General features: G+C 43.4%; 2 protein-coding genes and 1 long non-coding RNA gene across 3 annotated transcripts in view; 2 read left to right on the top strand and 1 right to left on the bottom strand.

Moving 5' to 3' along the window:
- The window catches only part of LOC125961112 (uncharacterized), a 72649-nt gene extending 57018 nt beyond the window's left edge, over positions 1-15631 (top strand). The window contains exons 8-9 of the long non-coding RNA XR_007471429.1: positions 1072-1246; positions 14972-15631. This is a non-coding gene — a long non-coding RNA (uncharacterized LOC125961112). The remainder of the gene's footprint in view (positions 1-1071; positions 1247-14971) is intronic.
- On the bottom strand, positions 9876-21159 carry ANAPC16 (anaphase promoting complex subunit 16). Its single transcript, XM_004273147.4, has 4 exons — positions 21029-21159; positions 17774-17942; positions 12276-12350; positions 9876-11546 (listed from the first exon to the last, which is right to left on the bottom strand). Exons 2-4 carry the CDS (start codon positions 17913-17915, stop codon positions 11431-11433), a joined length of 333 nt encoding a protein of 110 aa, XP_004273195.1. The 5' UTR covers positions 17916-17942; positions 21029-21159; the 3' UTR covers positions 9876-11430.
- The window catches only part of ASCC1 (activating signal cointegrator 1 complex subunit 1), a 98600-nt gene continuing 97191 nt past the window's right edge, over positions 20546-21954 (top strand). The window contains exon 1 of the mRNA XM_033434153.2: positions 20546-20730. The gene's annotated coding sequence lies outside the window, so the exon portion shown is untranslated. The remainder of the gene's footprint in view (positions 20731-21954) is intronic.

The following is a 21954-nucleotide window of genomic DNA, read 5'->3' as shown; positions in this document are numbered from 1 at the left end:
ATGATGTGGTTCCTAGTTTTTATTTCCACGAATGCTATAATATGTTGTCCCACCGAGCTATTTTTATTGAATGAAAAAATTTTTAAAAAGCAAACCTCTGCAAAACCAACAGCCCTCCATTACAGGGAAGGACAAGGTGAACTTTTCACTTCCTTCCCCGCAGCCTATCAACTCATCTGCGGTTTGGTGTCACCCACACTTCCATACTATATTCAATCTCAATTTTTGCCTCCTCGTTTTTGAAGCTGCGAGAGCAAGGCTCTTAGACCCATGTTGCTCCTTAACGTTGCGTGAGACTTTCAAAAGAGTTTTCTTAGTGAGTTCTCACAACTGATTGCAGAATGGCCAGATGCCAGCCTTGAGGCAGAGACGAGCCCGGAGAGAGTGGACAGTCAGGGAGAGTCTGTGAGCAGCCAGCACCCAGCCATACTCTGGCTCCCTGCGCTACTGGGGGCTACAAGTAAGGAGCAAAGCTCTTCTTTTATACCACACCACATATCTGCCTCCTTAATGAAGGGCCTGGCCATTGAAAATAAACCCCAGTGCTTATATTAAGCTCTTTTAATAGGGCTCCTTCCACTCTGGCATTTCAGAGTGTTTTCCCAAATATTGGTTTGTAAGAGAGTTTTAGTGTGTCCTCACCCCATGCCTATAAAGAGATTCGACTGGGTGCTTCCCATACTTATCCAAGCTCAGGGATTCCTTTCTTGGAGAAGGAGCTTCCCAAAGCTGGCAGTGCGGCTACTCCAGGGAAATCTGCACAAAACTTGCAGCCCCCAAAGACCTGGGTTCTAGTCTTAGTTTTTCCAATTTGCTGTGTGACCCTGTGCAAGTCACTTTCCTACTCAAGGCTTCAATACCCTCATTTATAAAAGTAGAGGATTTGGTTAGACATCATTGCTGTTACAGGTGGAATTGTGTCCCTCCTCAAAATTTACATGTTGAAGTCTTAACTTCGGTACCTTAGAATGTGATCTTATTTGGGGATAGAACTCAATAGAGGTAGTTGAGTTAAAGTGAGCTTCAGTAGGGTGAACCCTAATCTAATATCACTGGTATCTTTATAAAAAGGGGAAATTTGGACACAGACACATGCATAGAGTGATGATGATGTAAAGAGACATTGGGAGAAGATGGTCATCTACAAGCCAAGGAGAGAGGCCTGGAACAGATCCCTTCCTGCACAGCCTCCAGCAGGAACCAACCACGGTGGCATCTTGATCTTGGACTTCTAGACCTCAGAACTGTGAGACTATTAAGTTTCTGTTTAAGCTGCTCAGTCTGTGTACTTTGTTATGGCCGCCCTAGTAGGCTCTTATGGCAGCCCTAGCTCAAATGAATACAGTTGCTAAGGCCCTTCAGCTCTTAGTCTATGGGATTCTTTCCTGCCATTCCTTGGTGGTTTCTTCTGCCCCACATGGCCTTTCTGTTGCCCTCTCCCAGTGAGTAAATGACACCATGTGTGTGAAGTACTTAGCACAATGCCCCACATATAGTTACTCTTCAGTATATATTAACCATGATGAGTCCCCAGTGCCTGGGTATGACTTGTACCTACCCTGAGAGCTATTGCGCCAAAATGAGAGGTGTGGGTGCTGAGCCCAGGCCCTCATGGTCACTCATGCCTTCATTACTGAAGCCTTTCTCATCCCCCTTGGCAGCCTTTAAATTGAAGAGTATTAAATTGGCACCTTCCAGGAGCCTAACTCTTTTTCATGGAAAGTTCATTTTGGCCACAAAGCCAGCAGGACTCAAAAGAGACTGCAGAGGCTCAGAATGGGAGATGGTTTCTCTGTCCTTGGACTCAGTGATCCCCGGGGTCATGAAGAGCTGCAGAACTCTGAGGTTAAGGCCCTGCTTTTCTATTTGCCTAATAAGGATGCCTCTTGGCTGCAGCATAGTGGATAAGGCTTAACTACAGGCGCAGCCAGAGCTTATGCTCCCAGACAACAAGGCGCAGCCCTCCTCCCTGGTCCTCCATCCCCCCTTCTGCTTCTTTTCTAGCTCTCGGAATGAATACTCCACTGTACTGAGAGATGGCATGGGGATGATGTCCTGCTTTCTTCCTGGCTCCTAAGTCCATAGGTCTCTGGAGACCATAGCACCTGGTCCTCCAGCTGCAATCTCAGGCTGGCTGAGAGTCTGATTTTCCTTTTCATGATCAGGAGTGCTTTCAAAAAGCACTGTAGCCTTGAGCATTGAAGCAGGATCACAGAATGAGCCTTGAGTCTTCTCTGGGCAGTGACACTGGTCCAGGATAGAAAGTCCTAGGTTGTCCTCGAGGCACTATGTTGGAGAGCTAAGTTGCCCTGACTTCACAGAAGATTCCAGATTTACTATATTTTGGAGACTGCAGAAAGTTACGTGGGTAGAGTCTGACTTCAACAGCCCGCAAACATGACCTTTGGGTTTGCTAAACAGATGAAATGCCCATGCTTGTGTGGTTTATCTTCAAATATATGCCTGGAGACTTCTGAGAACAAGGAGGGGGAGAGAGGGTGTGGGATTTTACTTCAGGCCTTCGGGGCCAGGGAAGGAAGGAGGAAAAACCATTTGGGGGGAAAAACATCTCTCCGCAATGTCCATATACTTTATATTTGATCCCTTCAAGCTGCCTCTTATCCTGGTTTGGCTCAGAGCCCAGAAGGGAGGCTCCTTCAATAATTCTGAGCTTAGAACATCTGCCTTTCCCTAAAAATAAGTAAATAAATACAAATCTGTAAATATTTACTTTCCAGCCAGAGCAAAAATACTGTGAACAGTACTGCCTAGTGGTCTGTAAAGATCACCTCTGATGCGTTATACCAGCCTAAGGGTCTAACCCTTCCAGGTCTTGAGGAGCCTGCTTCCTAAGTTACTTATTGTAAAAGTCAGGATTGTTGGCCTTTTTCTCAGGTGTACACTGTCCGTGTCAGAGAAATGCTCTTTTGATGGAAAGTAGAGCACGGTGAATGAGGCTCAAAACAATCTGGTTCTTGCTTCCTTCTTCTGAGAGGTCGCACCCCTCCCCTGTTTACATGCTCAGCTCCAGCCACACCAAATGACTTGGAGTTCCATGAATGCGGCCCTGCCTATGCACGTGCTGTTCCCTGTACTTGGAATGGTTCTCTGGCTTATTCCCCTCTAACCCCAATTGAACAGGCATGTTCAGGCCCAGGCTCACCTTCTCTAGGAAAGTTTCCTTGTTATCTCCCCTTCTTTCCCACCTCCAAGACTTCTTGGCTTCCACAGCACCCCATATAGACCAGAGTCATGGAGTTATGGTGCTGTATAGATTCCATATGTGTTTACTTGTCTGCTTTTTCATTGGTCCAAGTGGTTTCCAAAACTGGCTGCAGGAGGGTCACACGAGACCCCCAGCCATAGACCTACTGGACCCCAGGAATGAAGCCAGGGAGTATTTTTATTAAGCTTGGTTCTGAGGCACAGCTAGGTTTGGGAACTATTGCTCCATCTTTGTACTTCTATTGACTACATATTACCAGAGACATAGTAGGCCCTCAAGAAATGTCTGACCCTTCTAATAATTTCTCTCTTGTAAACTCTTCTTGTTTTCACTTCCTTCCCTTGCTAGCCCTAGACCAACAATTTGCTTACCCCCTTGCCCTTACCGTGTAAGACTGTAACCACCAACTATTCATTTTTTCCATTCCTACTGCCAGGCTGCCCGGAGTTGCTGGTATACTTCCCCAACAATTGGTGCCACTGCAAATTCAGGGACTCAGACTGGAAATGGCCCCTGAATGTGCTTGGCAATCCTCTGACCCTGGTCAGCTCCCTCCCATTCTTCACAGGGACCATTCCCAAGCCCACTGCTCCTGCTTTGTCCTGCTCCTGCCGCAGGCCATACACCAATTTGCCTCCTCCATCACAGAGAACATAGAAGCCATCTGATGGGAACTCCCTTACCTTCCTGCCACCTCACCTACACATTTTCCCGCATCAGCACTATCCTTTTACCCTCCCTCTCTCTAAGGGTAATCACTCCAGCTGGGCTCTGGCTCCCATCCCTTCCACTTCCTCAGGGACCTTACACCATCAATCATGCCCTCTTTCTCTTTGACCTATCCCCAGAACAAACGTCTTGACTATGCGTCCTCCTTTAACCATCACCCTCTCTGTCCCCCATTTTTGCCTCTGCTTCCCACTGAACTTCTTAAAGATGTTGCCTAGATTTGGCCCCGTATTTTCACCTTCCACTCACCCTCCCAGCCACAGCAGTCTGGCTCTGCCCCCGCTGTACCACAAAGGTGGCTGCTCTTGAGACAAGGTCTCCAACAAGTTCCTAGGTAAAATCCCAAGGCCTTCTCCACCCCTGTCAGCTCATTGCTTGGCTATACCAGATACTGGTATTTGCAGCAGGCTCCTTCTTCTTTTTTTTTTTTTTTAATAATTTTATTTATTTATTTACTTATTTGTTTATTTATTTATTTATGGCCGCATCAGGTCCTCGTTGCTGCACGCGGGCCTTCTCCAGTTGCAGCAAGTGGGGGCCATTCCTTGCTGCGGTGCATACATAGGCCGCTTGTTGCAGTGGCCTCTCCTGTTGTGGAGCACAAGCTCTAGGCGCGCGGGCTTCAGTAGTTGTGGCTCCCGGGCTCCAGAGCGCAGGCTTAGTGGTTGTGGCGTACGGGCTTAGCTGCTCCACGGCATGTGGGATCTTCCTGGACCCGGGCCCGAACCCGTGTCCCTTGCACTGGCAGGCAGATTCTTAACTACTGCGCCACCAGGGAAGTCCAGCAGCCTCCTTCTTAAAACATCCTTTCTCCTGGTTTCCCTGATACCACATTCCTCATTTTCTGGCTGTCTCTGGTTACTTCCTGCCAGTTGCTTTCCTGGGCTCCTCCCCCTCCTCTTCCTGTCCCTTAGATCAGGGGTCCCCAACCCCTGGGCCACCGTACCGGTCCGTGGCCTGTTAGGACAACAGCAGGAGATGAGCGGCGGGCGAACAAGCGAAGCTTCATCTGCTGCTCCCTGTCACTCGCATTACCGCCTGAACCATCGCCCCCCACCATCCGTGGAAAAACTGTCTTCCACGAAACCGGTCCTTGGTGCCAAAAAGGTTGGGGACCGCTGCCTTAGATGCCAGGGTTCCAATTCTCTTCTTACTCTGTGGGCTCTCTCCCTGGGCAATACCATCCATGCCCACCTTTGGTTGCATGTCTCTAGGTGGGTGAGTTCCAAATCTAACTCTAGCCCAGCTCACTCTCCTGAACTATATGTAGACCATAGAGTCACCTGCCTGCTGGCCATCTCCTTGAGCCTGCCTCTCTCCCTGTACTCCTGTCTCAGTGAATAGAATCCAGTCCGTCAGCTACTGACACAAGAAACCCGGGTGTCCTCCCTGAGTTCTCCAAGTTTGACCAGTCACCAAGTCCCATATATGCTACTTCTTGAGTAACTCTCAGATAAAATCTATCATCTTGTCCTTATACTCTATGAATTAGCCATAACAAAGCACCTGCAGCCCCACAGAAGCACGATGTCCTTCCTCACTCTTGAGCCTTTGCATATTTTGTTCCTTCCATCTAGAAAGTCTTTCCTTCCCACCCCACCTACTTGTTCTTCAGGTCTCAGCCTAAACACCATCCTCCTAGGAAGTCTTCTCTGACCCCTGCTCAGCTGCATTAGCTGTCTCTGATTTTACAGCATTTCTGCTTTCTGTTATCAGACAGTTTTTTACACTGAAAATTGCTCTTTTCTCTTTCTTAATATATTTATAAACTTGAGGCTGATGACTGTGTTTTGTTTGACAGCATATCCTCAGCATTAGCAGATGCTAAACACATAGTAAGTGCTCAAGAAATGTCTGTGAAATGAGTAAAAGACGTTTGGAAAGAAACATCCTCTCTGTTGTTGCTGGTAACAAACTATATTGTTTCATTACCTTCCCTAAAGAGCTTGTATTATAAAAATGAAGTAAGCGGATTCTGGATAAACAGCTTCTCTAGGGCGACTTGACAGGCTGCAGAAATTAAAGTATCTGGAGAGGTGGAGACCAGCTCATGGATGCTGACATGTGGGACTACCATTGGGCCCATGTGCAGGAGCCTATGAGAAGGGCAGCGGGCCACCAGCATCATTTGCCCAGGCTCCTACCATGGCTGTTTTGGACACAGTTTCCGTTTGTTCCACAGCTTCCACTTGTCAGTAGAGCATTATAGAGAACTCTAGGCTGAGCTCTGGCTTATTGTCTTGGCTCTGCCCACCACCTATCTCAATTACGTTAGGCTTTTCTCCACTCTGGATGCTGCACTGTAAGTAGCTAGCACAGCTTCTAAAACAGGGTAAACATGCAACAAATTCATTCACTCAGTAAATACCTGTAGCACACCTACTATGTGCCAGGTAGTGTTCTAGGTACTGAATATACAGCAATGAATGACACAGACAGGGTCCCAACGTCCTATTTGTTAACCAGGGGGATGAACTAGATGATCTCTAAGGTCTGTTCTATTCAGCTCTAAAATTCTCAGACTCCCTCTTTGACCAGATGCAAATTAACAAGGCAGGCTGGTGGCGAAGCATCCTGCTCCCGCCTCCTTCTCCCACTCTTCTCCACCCTTGGTGCCATCTCCATCCCAAACTCAGCTCTGGGAAACAGGAGAAGATCTGGTATCATCTGTACTCTGCCTGCAACCCAAAACTTTCCCATGTATCTGTCAGTTAAGCCTTTTCTCTTTTGTGGAAAGGATCTGTCTTGGTTGGAACTTTGGGCAATTACAAGGAGGCCAGGCAAGGTATTTTAGGCAAAGTTAGGTGCTTTGGCAAAAGGAGAGGGAGAGGCAGAATGGCCTTCTCCTCCAAGTGTAGTATCTCTTGGGTTTGCCTGAAAGGGAACCACATCCTTGGGCAGGTTCCTCCTCTTTGTTGTGGATGATAGGCATCCCCTGGTCCTATCTCCTTTCTTCTACCTTTGGTTTGGCCTTAAGGTCCAAAGTTTCTACCACTTCAGTGTCTGGTGTTCTGATGGGGAACAAGAGATTCAAAGCCTCCCAACCATTTGGGGGAAGGGAAGCCACAGGCTGCAAGCAAATGGACAGAGCAGAGAGGTCCCAGAGTCAGGAACGTGATTTAGAGTTCCAGACCACTGTCATTCCAGGTCAGTATCAGCCATGCGATGGCACTGATAACTAACACATTAAAGCTTATCAGTGAAAACTGAGGACTTTAATGCTGATCCTGGATAAAGTCAGAAAGTAAGATTTTTGACTACATAAAAGTAAAGCCAGATTTATTTATTTTTTAAAAAATATTTATTTATTTATTTGGCTGTGCTGGGTCTTAGTTGCGGCATGCGGGATCTGTAGTTGCAGCATGCAGGATCTAGTTCCCTGACCAGGGATCGAACCCGGGGCCCCTACATTGGGAGCGTGGAGTCTTAACCACTGGACCAACCAGGGAAGTCCCCAAACCAGCTTTATTTAAGTTTACTATTTATGTATCATTACCATGAGACAAAACACTTATATGGAATTATGTATCAAACCGACATGAACAATTCTTTATTAACAGCAAGTTCTGCCTTCAGATTTTCTAGTATATGATGAACTAGAAGGCACAGAGACAAAGATTTGAAAGGCCTATATTATTAACTATAATTTGGATAATAATCTTGGTACCTTACCTTCTCTGTACTGGTTTCTTCAACTGTAAACTACCTGCCTCATTTATCTCACAGCGTTGATGAGGGACTAAAGACACGACATATATGAAAATGCTTTAGAAGCTGCAAAGTGTTTTGTGCACTGAGGCACCGTTACCATCTGCTCTCTTAGGATGGCTGTCTGTGCAGTCCTGGTTGTTAGCTGCCATCTGCCCTCTTGCCTTCCTCCTTGCTCACTTGGGTAGGTACCCCTTAAGCATCTAACTACATTTCATCATACTGAATCTTAAAAGGTTAGGTAGATACTAACATATAGCTAATTCCTATCTGTTTTTTTTTTAAAATAAATTTATTTATTTTTATTTTTGGCTGTGTTTTGTCTTCGTTGCTGCATGCGGGCTTTCTCTAGTTGCGGTGAGCGGGGGCTACTCTTTGTTGCGGTGTGCAGGCTTCTCATTGCAGTGGCTTCTCCTGTTGCAGAGCACGGGCTCTAGGTGCGCGGGCTTCAGTAGTTGTGGCGCGCGGGCTCTAGAGGGCAGGCTCAGTAGTTGTGGCACACGGGCTTAGTTGCTCTGCAGCATGTGGGATCTTCCTGGACCAGGGCTCGAACCCGTGTCCCCTGCATTGGCAGGTGGGTTCTGTGCCACCAGGGAAGCCCCTAATTCCTATCAGTTCTTAAAGAAAGAGGCCTTCATTGTACTTAAGACTCTTTATCAACAAGCACTGGAAGAAGGGAGGGTAGTGACAAGGCTTATTTCCTCCAGGTAGTTAATTCATTTTATCATTAAAAAGAAAAAAGAAGGTTTTAGGATTTTCCTTTGTACGAGGCCTTGGGTTGGGCTCAATGGGATGCCACATGATTCAACTAAAATAATCTTAGCTTTGGAGTCTGGCAGACTTTGAGTTCAAATCCAGACTTGGCCATTTACTTAGCTATGCAGCCTTAGCATGTAGTAATGCCTGCTTTGTGCTTCAAGTTCCTCTTCTGTATTAGGGGGTGTTACACATCTTACAGCATTACTGAAAGGATTATGATTAATGCCTGTGAGTGGCTGGCACATAATGAGTGCAGAGGGGATGAAAGATGAGCAACAACAGGTCCATTTTCAAGCCCAAAACATGGCAATAGGAGTTGTGGATGAGACATAATGACCAACAGAAAGGTGCAGAGAGGGAGGGGCCATCCTCAAATAGTGAGGGTCTCATTCCTGGCAGCACTCAAGTAGAAGCTGAATCTTCACTGGGAAAGGTGCTTCAGAAAGTATTTCTGCTCAACTCTAGGATCTCTTCAATTTCTAAGGTCATAAAAGGAAATGTCCAACTTAGAAAACAATTCTTTTTTTTTTCATGAACTATGCTAATGTAATTGTATATCTGGGAGAAATTAAGGAAAGCTATGAAGCTATAAAATCCCTAAACAATATAAATGTATTTATTTATTTATTTTATTATTTTTGTTTATTAGTTTTGGCTGTGTTGGGTCTTCGTTGCTGTGCGTGGGCTTTCTCTAGTTGCCGCGAGCAGGGGCTGCTCTTCATTGTGGTGTGCGGGCTTCTCACTGTGGTAGCTTCTCTTGTTGCAGAGCACGGGCTCTAGAGTGCACAGGCTTCAGTAGATGTGGTGCGTGGGCTCAGTAGTTGTGGCACACGGGCTTAGTTGCTCCACGGCATGTGGGATCTTCCCGGACCAGGGCTTGAACCCGTGTCCCCTGCATTGGCAGGCGGATTCTTAACCACCGCGCCACCAGGGAAGCCCGAGAAAAAAATTCTGTAAGTTCAAATACCAAAGGGTAACGATGAGGTAATACAGTGTCTGTGCTGTACAGTTACATAAATCAAATGAGAGAAAGTTACTGATTGCTTCTGAACTGTCACTGAAAATATAATTTAAAGGTTTATTGCAGACTACATATTTAAAATTTTTCCTTTGGTAATCATAAAGATGGTTGATGCCAAAAAGGACAATGTTAGGAAACTCAATGGCTTTCAAATATGGAACTAGTTTAGGTTAAGAAGTATTAATATGGAAATAGGTGAGTTTGAGGACTGGTAATATTTGTGTTCTGATGTGCTTCAGAGACAAGGTTAGTGGGCTGAATTGTCAATCAACTGCAATCTATTCCAAGTGCCAAGATTTTCTTCTGTCTGGGCTACGTGGCCACGAGCAGGTCTTTAACTTCCCTGTGCTCAGATTCCTTTTCGACGCAATGAGGTCACCACCTGCCTGTTATATACTATGTGTTAAAACATTCTGAACTCCTGAGATTAAGGCCAATTGCTACTGGAATCTTATTTATTCATAATTAACCAACTCTAAGCAGGTCAGGTACAAGTTATTAATGAGGAGAAAGGCAAATGCTGTCTGAGGCAAAATTTGCATACAATTTAATAAATGATTCTCCTAACTGTGCAGTGTGGACCCTGGGGTCCCATGAGGGAAAACAAAAGACACCTCTTAGCTTTCCAGGTTTTTCCTTTTCATGGTTAAAAACTTACTCAGATATTGATGATAAATTCATATACTTCGAAAAAGACAAATATCCCTGAGAGAAAGCAAATCTACCATTTACTTAGGAGAAATGGTTTTTACATTCCCTTCTTATAAAAAGTAATTTGACCTCTTTCCCCTATCCCAAATCCCTGAGGCTTTGAAAGGATAAAGAAACCAATCTGGAGCTCTTTCAAAGGATTTATTTGCTACAGAATTGCCTGAGCCCACCAACAAGATGAACTCAGGATTTCTGTGTTTAAAAGGATTTTGCTCACTGCTTTATTTTTACCAGAACTTCAACATTCAAAAAGCAATTCTTTGGGCTTCCCTGGTGGTGCAGTGGTTAAGAGTCTGCCTGCTAATGCAGGGGACGTGGGTTTGTGCCCCAGTCCGGGAGGATCCCATATGCCGTGGAGCGGCTGGGCCCGTGAGCCATGGACGCTTGGGCCTGCGCGTCCAGAGCCTGTGCTCCACAACGGGAGAGGCTCGCGTACCGCAAAAAAAAAAAAAAAAAAAAAAAAATAGCAATTCTTTTTGCCAGCATTTGGCATGCCTAGAGGTTAGAAAAAGATAGAATCTATAGAATTAGATGTCTAAAAATAGAAAAAAAATCCCAAACATTAAAAAATTCCTAATTTGGACAGGTCCTGAGTTGAAATCACATTCATCTGCAAAAAGAACGGTTTTAGGTCAGAAATGCTGTATTTTTTTGGCTTCCCTGGTGGCGCAGTGGTTGGGAGTCCGCCTGCTGATGCAGGGGACACGGGTTCGTGCCCCGGTCTGGGAAGATCCCACATGCTGCGGAACGGCTGGGCCCGTGAGCCATGGCCGCTGAGCCTGCGCGTCTGGCGCAAGGGGAGCGGCCACAACAGTGATGAGAGGCCCGCATACTGCAAAAAAAAAAAAAAAAAAAAAAAAAAAAGAAATGCTGTATTTTATAGCTCCAGATCCTGACCTCGGACTTGACTGGTGAGGATTCTAGGAATTGCATGAATTGACAGGAGGGATGCCATTCTGTTGGCCAATTCTGGCATGTGTCCTGGCTTGTGAAGTTTTATTAATCTCTCTTAAACCCAGACCTCCTGGTTCTGTGATGCCAGTTGCCTAAATCTGATTCTCAATACTTTTTTAAACAAATAAACAAAAAATTTCCTTGTAAGATCACACATTTAAGTATTTGTTGCTTGTGGTTAGATACAGAGAAACCAAGTATGGATGTGAATTAACAATTCAGTGATGGAGCTGTGAATCTCTGGATGGCTATGTAAGCTGTAAGAAAATTTCCTCACTGCACCTGCACTTGCTGTGCCCCAGAGGTGACTGTCCAGGCAAGGTCAACTTGAAGAGGGTGTGAACCCCAGCAGCTGCTCGATGGGTTTAAATCGCCACTCATCTGCCTCCAGCTCTTCTACCAGACCAGCTAGTTTTTCCATCCGAGCAACTTGCTGATCTGTAAAGAATCAAGGAGATGATATATCAACCACCAACATGATGGCTGATTTAGAAATAATTTCTAAAAGGATTTCCCCCTCAAGATTCTAGTAATGGGGTCTTACCCTATGTTGGTCAGAAGACTTAATCTTAAAAAAAAAGGGAAAAAAAGTAGTACTTATCCTCCATTCCATTTGTGTACTAAATCTGTGATTTGTATACTAAAAACCTAGGGTTACAGGCAATTGCAGCTTCCCCCACCCCCAACATTATGCTCTCTATGGAGAAATGGTCTGGTCTGGTGGGTGAACAGAGTTCCCTGATGCATAAATGAAGACCTGGTGAGGGATGATGGAATAGAAAAGGTGCTACCAGGATCTTAAGAGTCCAGTTAGACCAAGAGGTATTACTTACATAAATACCCAAAGATGCAGATAATGATGGTAACCAATGGAGGACAACAGTAAAAGAAGGTTTCAGAAAGGAGAGGAAAAAACAATACAAGCGGAGTAGGAAGCATTAACTCCCCTAGAAAACTAACCCCTTTGACTTCAACTTTAAGCCTCAATGTGGACATTATGTCTGGATTAAGACCGTAGAATGTTCTTGTCTGCAGGTAATTTGGAAAGTCCACTTAAATAGCCTTGCTGAGTTTTTGTTACAGAGCACTCTGACCTTTCTAAGTCCCCCTCTCCCACCCCCCATAAATTTATTCTCATAGTTAAGTACACAACACTCATGTGCTTACCATGTTTCACCTGTTTAAGCGTAGATGCCACTTGATAGCTGAAAACGGATTCACAGAGGAATCTCTCAGAGCCATCTACAAAGAGAAGAGGCAAAGTTTTAATCTGCTCTATCCATTTTAATCTAATGGTGCCTGATAAACCTAGTAAACATGTCCATTCTTTTCCCTGCTTTCACAATCGGGGTCTAGTTTTTAGTGTTTACAAAGAGGGCTTCTGTTTCACTTAGAATTAACACTGTTGAAAAGCTACTTCTTCTATACCTAGAATATTAAAATAGTCCCTCCACTTGTTAAAAGAGTTTAAAAATAGTGTTAAAAAAACAAAAACAAGAAACCCCAGTTTGATGTCCTGGTCAACATTTCCCCCATCCTAACCTGACAATTTCTTAATGTTCTCCTATTGTGTATGTCAAGCAAACACTGACAGCTGACACATTTGGCCATGTGGCTCCCATGCTTTCAAAATACAAAGGTACACCAAAACTCTTAACCGTTTTCATTCTAAAAAGTAAAGCTGAGGAAAAATAGCTATTGTTGATATTTTATATTTCAAATTACATCACTATGGCCATCACAAAACACTGCTGGGAAGCTTCATTCTGTAAACGCCAACTGTAACCTTGATTTTCCAGCTGAATCAAAACACTGCAATTTGCATGGCCATAAGGGTATGGTACAACTTCAGAACCTAGCATTGTACTGGTGCCAAGAACTGGCTACAAGAAGGTAGCTAACTCAGTCACCCCAGTACTTGAAAGATGACCGTGAAACATAAGCTAGTTCATGTTTTTCCTTGTCAGGCAAGGGCTGATACAGCAAAACATACCCCCAAAGGCAAAGAACTCATGTAGGAAAATGTGACTTTTAAAGGGGTAGCTGAAACCATTCGGTGAAGAGATCTTATTGCAAAAATCCTAAAACAAATGGAAGGAGGGGACATAGCTGTCTTTTTTTAGGCGGTAGTTCATGCCAGCACTACTGGGTGTCACGCACTCACTCATCAATCATGGGTTGGTGCGTCAGCCAGGTATTAAGTGACAAGGAGATAGGACTAACACATCCTAGCTTCATGCTGAGTTTCACACAAGGCAGACCTTATTTCAGAAGCTCATGGTAAAAAAAAATAAGAAAAACTATAGATACTGTATCCAAATAGCTTGAATATACAACCAAGAGGGCTTCTAATATTATCTTCAAAACTGATGCAAAAATAATATAATTATTTCCATACATATGTATGGAAATATATTATGCATTGATATATACATATTGAATAATATTTCAAAATATAGTTTCTTTCATATAGTGATGTAGACTTTGGGGAGAGTGTTATTCCTTAAACCCAACCTCTTTTCTAAATACTGTGCTACATGGGATATGATCCTAATCCCTCCTCCCACCCCCATTCTTCTGGCTGAATGTAAGTCATTTGTGAGCATATCATCTAAATTGAGCAAAACATTTTTTATTTTCAATTAACTAAATATTATACTGGCTGTCCAGTTTAAAGATCTAGGTAAGCTAATGATATTACTGAGTTTTTTAGATAAGGGCAATGGCCAGAAAATAACTTATGAATCCCACTGTGGGAAGAGGGACTGTGTGAACATTTGACACTAATGATGCAACTTATTATGCCTCTTTTGTGTAAATATGCCAGCATTCATACCCTTGCTTAAAGGATCAAATTATAATTTGTTTTATTTTAGGAAGAGCAAAGCATAGAGAATTAGAGCTCACTTCTCAGGTGGTTTGATCCTGAACTTTAGGATCTCACACAAGGCAGCGGGGATTCTGGCTGTTAGGACCAGGCCAAGATTTGTTTGGAAGCTCTTGCAAGTGCTACCTCCCACTTACATTTAATCACAGGTGTTATTAGGATAAATGCTTAAATTATAACATTTGCATATTTCCCTTGGTAATGAACTTCAAAGCAAAAGGATGTAAGCTAATCTTTCAAAAAGGCACCTGCATATCACTTTTCCACTCTATATGTCTGCGGAACACACTTTTGCTGATTTGCAGCTCTGTGTTAACCACAAAGTCTACTGCTTCTTAGCCACATCCTATTAGATGTGATATCTGTACCAATCTAAAGCCTGGAATTTCTCCAGAGGAGTCAGCCTGGCGCAATCTGTCTTCCATTTAGAAATTGTAATCAAACCCTTTGTAACACACCAAGTAGCAATACATCAGCTTTCCTCTTAAGGGACAAGTAAAGGTTATAAATGGTGAAAAGTTCAGTAAATTGTCCAAATCTAACACCATTGCCAACTCCAATAAATAGGATGCTAACAAATTCATTTAAAAGAATATTACCTCACAGCAGGAAAATAGACAATGGCAGATAATTTATGCTTCAGTGGCCTACAATGTTACTAAAATTCAGCCACTTTTGGGCTGGAAGGCAGTCTCTAATTTGCTTACTAATAACTGGGTGAGGACAATCCTAGCCAAGGGCAGGGGAATGCTGAAAAGTCCTGTACAGTATATTGCTTATGTGAGATGTCTGTTATCAGAGAGCAGGTACACAAAAAAGTTAATTCACAAGGTTATTTGGGTTTATTATCCTAGACTTAGGAGGGCGCAAGATCAGATTAACCTGTTAAGATTATAGACAGCATTCAACCTTGATTCCTAATTGCTTTTGTTCCTTACTCTGAAGAGGCAACTATTCCTTCTCTATTTTCATACAGGCATATCTCAGAGATATTGTGGGCTCGGTTCCAGACAACTGCAATAAGGCAAGTCACACTAATTTTTTGGTTTCCCCTTGCATAGAAAAGTTATGTTTATACCATACTGTAGTCTATTAAGTGTGCAATAGCATTATGTCTAAAAAAACAATGTATGTACCTTAATTAAAAAATACTTTATTGCTAAAAAATGCTAACCATCATTGAGCCTTCAGTGAATTGTAATCTTTCTGTTGATGGGGGGTTTGAAATATTGTGAGAATTACCAAAATGTGACACAGAGACACGAAGTGCTGTTGAAAAAATGGCGCCAACAGACTTGTTCAAAGCAAGGTTGCCACAAATCTTCAATTTGTAAAAAAAAAAAAAAAAACACAGTTTCTGCGAAGCCCAACAAAACACGCTTTACCTGTATTCGATTAAACTACCGTAAGAAAAATGGTCAGGTTCATGTGTGTTAGATTACTTGCATAATAGTATCACCTATAAACATGGTAGATGATGCTTCCAAACTAGCATCCTTATTAACTCACATTTAAGGGTACTCTTTTCAATTTAACATTCTTCATTTGACCAGGATAGTTCAAGGACTACCATCTCTAAGTTTTCATAGTCTGTCCTTAAATGTAAGCAGCTTTAAAATGTAGGGGAAACTTTAAACCCGAGGAAGAGAATCAAAACTGTGCACTGTGAATTTAAACTTAATTTAAATTCATTCTACAATAGAAAGGCAACACAGTCCCCCATGAAGCATAATGGGATGGAATAGAAGTGGATAGAACTATAACTTGTTAGAATATCAACATTTAGAGTAATTTTAGAAGCCTTTCTTCTTTAGTGTTTCCAAGTAATCTGGTGTACACTGACCAAGAATGCTGATAGCTTTGAGACCAAGGAGGTACCTCCTGTATTAAATTCCTCCTGTAGCTAGAATTTAAATGACTTCAATCTTAGGGTCCATTGTTAAATGATGATTCCTCTTCTGCTGCTACAAAACTCATTAAGCAATTTAAGTTCCTCCAACTTCTGGTTTGTTTTGTGGGAAGCGTCCTTAATACCAGGTCTCTGCTGCATATAACTGAAGTCATAATTTATTTTTAGCGCCAAATATGGTAAACAAGGCACCAAATATTCGCTACCTCCAGACTCAGTGATGCTAGCTTGAGTATTCAGTTGTCTACTAATCATGACTTGAACCAATTCTAAAAAGCCTTATGGTTCCAGTCTTCCCAAGTTTTCCTGTCACAAATGATTCTTCTGTTTGTCCTGGCTTAATCCAAACCTCTGCTTTTTATTATACCTGATATAAATGAATAAAGATTACCCCAAAAAGCCGACTCTTAACTACAGTTTGTACCTTTCTCAAGACATTTCCAGATTTTTAAATATACTTACTGAAATTTGCAATATTTAAAGCAAAAAAGATCAATATATAATTAAGCACAGATGTGCTAGAATCAAGTAGGTTTTGAATCCTCGATAGGTTCTTTGCTAATTTTTTTCAAAAGGTATGATGAATAGTTTAACAGTTAAGGACCATTTTCATGAGAATCCCCTGGATGTTGGTCAAAATGGAGATTCCTGTGCTGTAACCTACACTGATTTGGAATCTCTAAGGTGAGCCAGAAAGGTACACTTTATTTTTTATTATTATTATTATTTTTTAAAGTAGTTATGTATTCAGTATTTTATTTATTTATTTTTGACTGTGCTGGGTCTTCGTTTCTGTGCGAGGGCTTTCTCTAGTTGTGGCGAGCGGGGGCCACTCTTTTTTTTTTTTTTGTGGTACGCGGGCCTCTCACTGTTGGGGCCTCTCCCGTTGCGGAGCACAGGCTCCGGACGCGCAGGCCCAGCGGCCCTGCATCGGCAGGCGGACTCTCAACCACTGCACCAACATGGAAGCCCGCGGGGGCCACTCACTATCGCGGCCTCTCTTGTTGCGGAGCGCAGGCTCAGTAGTTGTGGCTCATGGGCCTAGCTGCTCCGCGGCATGTGGGATCTTCCCAGGCCAGGGCTCGAACCCGTGTCCCCTGCATTGGCAGGCAGAGTCTCAACCACTGCGCCACCAGGGAAGCCCAAGAAAGGTATACTTTAAATAAGCTCTTCTGGTGATTTTTATGCTCCCTATTAAGAATTTATTGGTCCAGATCCTAAAATGACATGAATCTGATAAATTCTAGGAACCAATGCTGTTTCATGCTTACAGCCTGTGCCCCGATCTTGGCCAGCCAGTCTGCAAATGTGTGCTGAATAAGATGGGGGATGATTTGATGCAAATCCAGCTCCAGTGCTAGAAAAACCACACAGCACTGCCCTGCAATGGGCCTGGGCCAGGGCCAGGAGAGTCATCTTCACATACAAGAGTAGTAAATTGGTTTTTATTTCCTCTCAGGATCTCTTAATCTATCTGTCGATGAATTATATTAGAAAAAAATATATCAAACCTACCAACCATAGGGAAGCAGACTGGTGCCAAGATAAAGCACACTGGAGCAGGAGGTCAACAGAATTCCTGGTTCCAGTGCTGATTTTGTCCTTTCACATGGTCAAATTACTTTATCTTTTCTGGGTCTAAATAACTAGATGACCTCCTTGATTTCCAAAGTCTTTTTCAGCTCCAAAATTCTGATTTTAGAGAAAGATTTATGTTTTAAAGATATTATTTTGAAATGGGGACAAGAAATGAAATGTGGAGCTGAAATCAGGGCAAACTTATCTCTAATCCACTTAATAGCTTCTTTACAATTAATATTCATAGCAGGTCTGAATCCAATTATTCAGCAAAAAGCAGCATGAGATCACCTTCTAACATCTCTCCAGCTCCTTTGGGGTAGGTGAAAAGGGCTTTCCGTGGTGGGGCAAGGTCTGAGACACTGAAACCAGATCCAGTGACAGAACTTCCACTGACCCCACCAGCTGAGGAGGATGATGAAGAGGCAGCCATCTCCTCTCTAGTAGAATTCTCACTTCACTACAGAGAAAGAAAAACAGCAATTGGCAAGTTTATGGAAGTGAGATTGACAACATTTCATTCTAGCTGCCATAAAAGCCAGCATACAGTTTAGTCAAGAATTAGCTCCAATTTTTTCTACCCTCTGTACTCCACGATCTTTTACTGATGCCTCAGGCCAAAATGTCACTCAGGATTTTAAGTGAAAATATGTTTATTCTTAGTTTTTCTACTCAAAACACTACTTCCTACCATTAGCCAACTGTTTATGTCACTTGGGATTGACTGTGGGTGATTTATGGGTTATGAAGTGGTGATACGGCAGTGCCAAGGTAGCAATTTAACTGAGGAAATGAATTATATGAGGACAAAACAACCATGCCTCATAGGATAGTTTGTCTTGGACACATCCTGACCCAACCACACCAAGAAATTCACTTATAAAATTTTCCAAATAAAATTCCAGAATAACAGTGTGTTCTGTTCCCAAGGAAGGGGAATTGGTTAGGAAATACATATTGGCCCTTTCATTTAAAAAAAACCTAAAAAACAAAAAAACCCCACTTTTTCATTCAAATGTAATACCCAAATTGATCACTTGGTGGCGGCCCAAAACTGGAACAAAATATTAATAGTTCAGGAATGATCTTAGAATTCAAGGCCTATTAGGAATTAGAGGAATGGTGAGTGTTTGATATTATGTCACATCAAAAAATCAAAAAGTCAAAATGTAAATGAGAAAAATCTGTACCGAATACACAACTCCTTAAAAAAGTTCAAAACAGAAGCTTATACTACACATTTACAAAAGATTCTAAAAAGTTTATGTTTTCTAAAAAGAATACTGTAGTCTTCCTGCAAACTCAGAACTACTATCATTCAATACAAAAAACAGGGCTTCCCTGGTGGCACAGTGGTTAAGAATCCACCTTCCAATGCAGGGGACATGTGTTTGAACCCTGGTCCTGGAAGATACCACATGCCATGGAGTAAGTAAGCCCATGTGCCACAACTACTGAGCCTGCACTCTAGAGCCCTTGAGCCACAGCTACTGAGCCCACGTGCCTAGAGTCCATGCTCCGCAACAAGAGAAGCCACCGTGGTGAGAAGCCCACTCAACGTGACTAGAGAAAGCCTGCGTGCAGCAACGAAGACCCAGCACAGCCAAAAATAAAATAAATAAATTTATTTAAAAAAAAAGGTACAGGAATTAGAAGATATAAAAAAAAAATACACAAAACAGCCAGGGTTGAAAAGTGGAGTGCAGAATTAGCACTAACTTTAACATAAATAAGCAGTTTTCTGCTGAGGTGGAAAGATACACCTAAGTAATTTCTAGCTTTAAAGATTTAGGTTAAATTTTGCATGCTACCAGCAGGTGGTAACAGGAGTTAAAGTGAAACCAACAATAAACACTAGTTTGTAACTTCTCTATGAAGGCAGGCATTCTGATCACCAGAACCAAACATTATGCTTGGCCTATACTAAGTAGCTGCTGATTTAAATAAATGTTTGCTAAATGAGTTAAACATTTCACAGGAATCACAAGATTCCTTAAAGGTCATCTAATCCGATTCCCCCATTTTACAGATGACAAAACAAAACTGAGGTGTAGGGACTTTAAGCTTATCTGCCGTGCCATTTTTTAAGCAATGGCTTTATTGGCACGTCATGTGCCATGTGAGAGGTAAAATAGCATACTGGTTAAGGGCTCAGACTCTGAAGCCTCTTGGCCTAGGTTCATGTCCTGGTTTTTTTACTTAACTTGCTGTATGACTTTGGACAAATCACTTAACCTCTCTGCTTCTCAGTTGCCTCATCTCTAAAATGGGGATAATGATAGTACCTACACCAGAGGTGTCAGGAAGGTTAATATAACTAAAGCATTTGGAACAGTTATAGGGACAGTAAATAGTTAATATTAGCTATCCAAAATCACTGATGGATATTTACTCCTGAATCTTTTTTTTCCTCTGCAGATCCCAGTTTTTCATACTTATGTTTCAACACACTTACTCATGGGAAAAGTCCTAATTCTTTCTATTTGACATAGAGTATCAATGTCAAATGAATCCTAGAGGAGAAAGGGCCTGCTCAGGAAGAGGGAAAATGCACTCCACACTTTCACTTTAAGGTTCAAGATCTTAGGAAGAACCCCTTTCTTAGGAAAAGGGGAAAGAGTTGTCTTTCTACCCTCAAAGCCTAGCACAGAACCTGGATCAATGTTTCCTGAATGAATGATGAACAAATAACAGAACACAGAGCTAGCAGCTCAGCAAAGGTTATGCAGGAGATAGAGAAGCTTGGTGTCATGAGGGTTGGTCCATTACCGTTTTCTTTTTCTTCCTTATTCTGCGGATCTATTTACACAACTGTTTCTCCCATTAGGCTGCCAAGCCTAAGGTAGGTGCTCAGTAAAATTTTTTTGAATGTTTAAATACTGATGATGAAGTATTTGACCCTATCAAGGAAGTCAGAACTATTGGCAGTAGAGATTCTTATAGGAGAGCAATGCTATTTGGGGAGACACAGCATGGTTGTGTTCACAGTGATAAAATGATCAACACATTTACTTCATGTATGATAGGGATGACCTCGTATTCATAAACTACTTTCCTTCCTAGCAGATACAAGCTTATGTTCTTAAAAAGAATCCTTCCTTTTGAAAAAGTCTCCGTATCAAAAAGACGCTGAAGGAAGTACCCTGGTACAATGGCAAATTATTACAAGCAATCATTAAACTCCATCATCAAGAAGTCATTCCAAAGAGCTGGATTACCATTCAAAAAGATGCTGCAGCTAAAAACAGGTCGGTTGGAAAGAAAGGGGCAGAAGAGCGGAGGGGTCAGAATGCCAGCGGTTTACCCCCCGACTCCGGTCCCCAGGGGCCGACATCGGCGCCGCCCCACTGCGCACGCGCCAACCTTCGGTCCGCATGCGCACTAGTCTGGTGCGGCCTGAGGAAATTTCCTCTTACACGCCCTCTGCGGCAGGCTCCTGTTTCTCCACCTACTTTCTCCATTTTACTAGTCCCTGCAGGTAGGATCCCAGGGATCAACTCCCTTTCCACCAAGCTCCCGAGGGTCCCTGAGCCCTCGACCACTTACCTCTGCGGCTTTGGCAAGTTCCTCTACAGCCCCGCCCCCAAGGCCAACCGGAGCGGCCGCGTTTACTGCGACGAGAGCGGCGGCGTGCTCGAGGCCGCGGCGTGCGCGTGCCCGTGCAATGGTGGGCGTGGTCGGGGCGGAGAGGCTCTGGGAACGCGTTCTCGAAGAGGCCTTCCGGGTCTTTCGCTTGCTGTGCCTACGGAGGTTTTCCTACCGCAGTGGAGCCAGTTTCTCTTCGCTCGCTTTGACGTACTCGTTTTATTTTGCTCGCATTTATGATTCAGGGTTTCATCTCCCCCCACGACATTGCAGGCCTTCTGCTTTCGTCTCTCTTTCTCTTTCCAAACCACCGCGAAGCAGGGTGAAATTGGTTATTTTCCCGTCATTCCTAATGAGCAGTCTCGTAGCCCAGGGCCGTAGAGGAAAGGCAGATAAAGGGTTTCCTGTCTCTGAGACAACCCTGTTTCCCCCCAAAGCTCAGTCTGAGGCCCGACCTTAACATTAAAGTTTGGTTTTTTTTTGTTTGTTTGTTTTGCTGTACGCGGGCCTCTCACCGCTGCGGCCTCTCCCGCTGCGGAGCACAGGCTCCGGACGCGCAGGCCCAGCGGCCATGGCTCACGGGCCCAGCCGCTCCGCGGCATGCGGGATCCTCCCGGACCGGGGCACGAACCCGCGTCCCCTGCATCGGCAGGCGGACTCTCAAACACTGCGCCACCAGGGAAGCCCTGGAAGCCCTAAAGTCTGTTTTTGTGGAGAGGTTTTTTTTGTGTGTGAGAGGTCCTGGGAAATTGGGCACTAGGGTATAATGTCTTTAAACTATTGCTAATTATGCCCCCTCTTCCGACATTCAAGTCTGTTTACCTTTTATATTGTTATTTTTCACAACACGAAATCTCTTGGTTCTGTAAGCAGATTACCAATTAAAG

This window comes from Orcinus orca, chromosome 14 (assembly GCF_937001465.1).
Source record: "Orcinus orca chromosome 14, mOrcOrc1.1, whole genome shotgun sequence".
Classification (NCBI taxonomy): Eukaryota; Metazoa; Chordata; class Mammalia; order Artiodactyla; family Delphinidae; genus Orcinus; species Orcinus orca.
The sequence above is the reverse complement of the archived record's forward strand: the minus strand, read 5'-3'. Positions and strand labels throughout refer to the sequence as shown.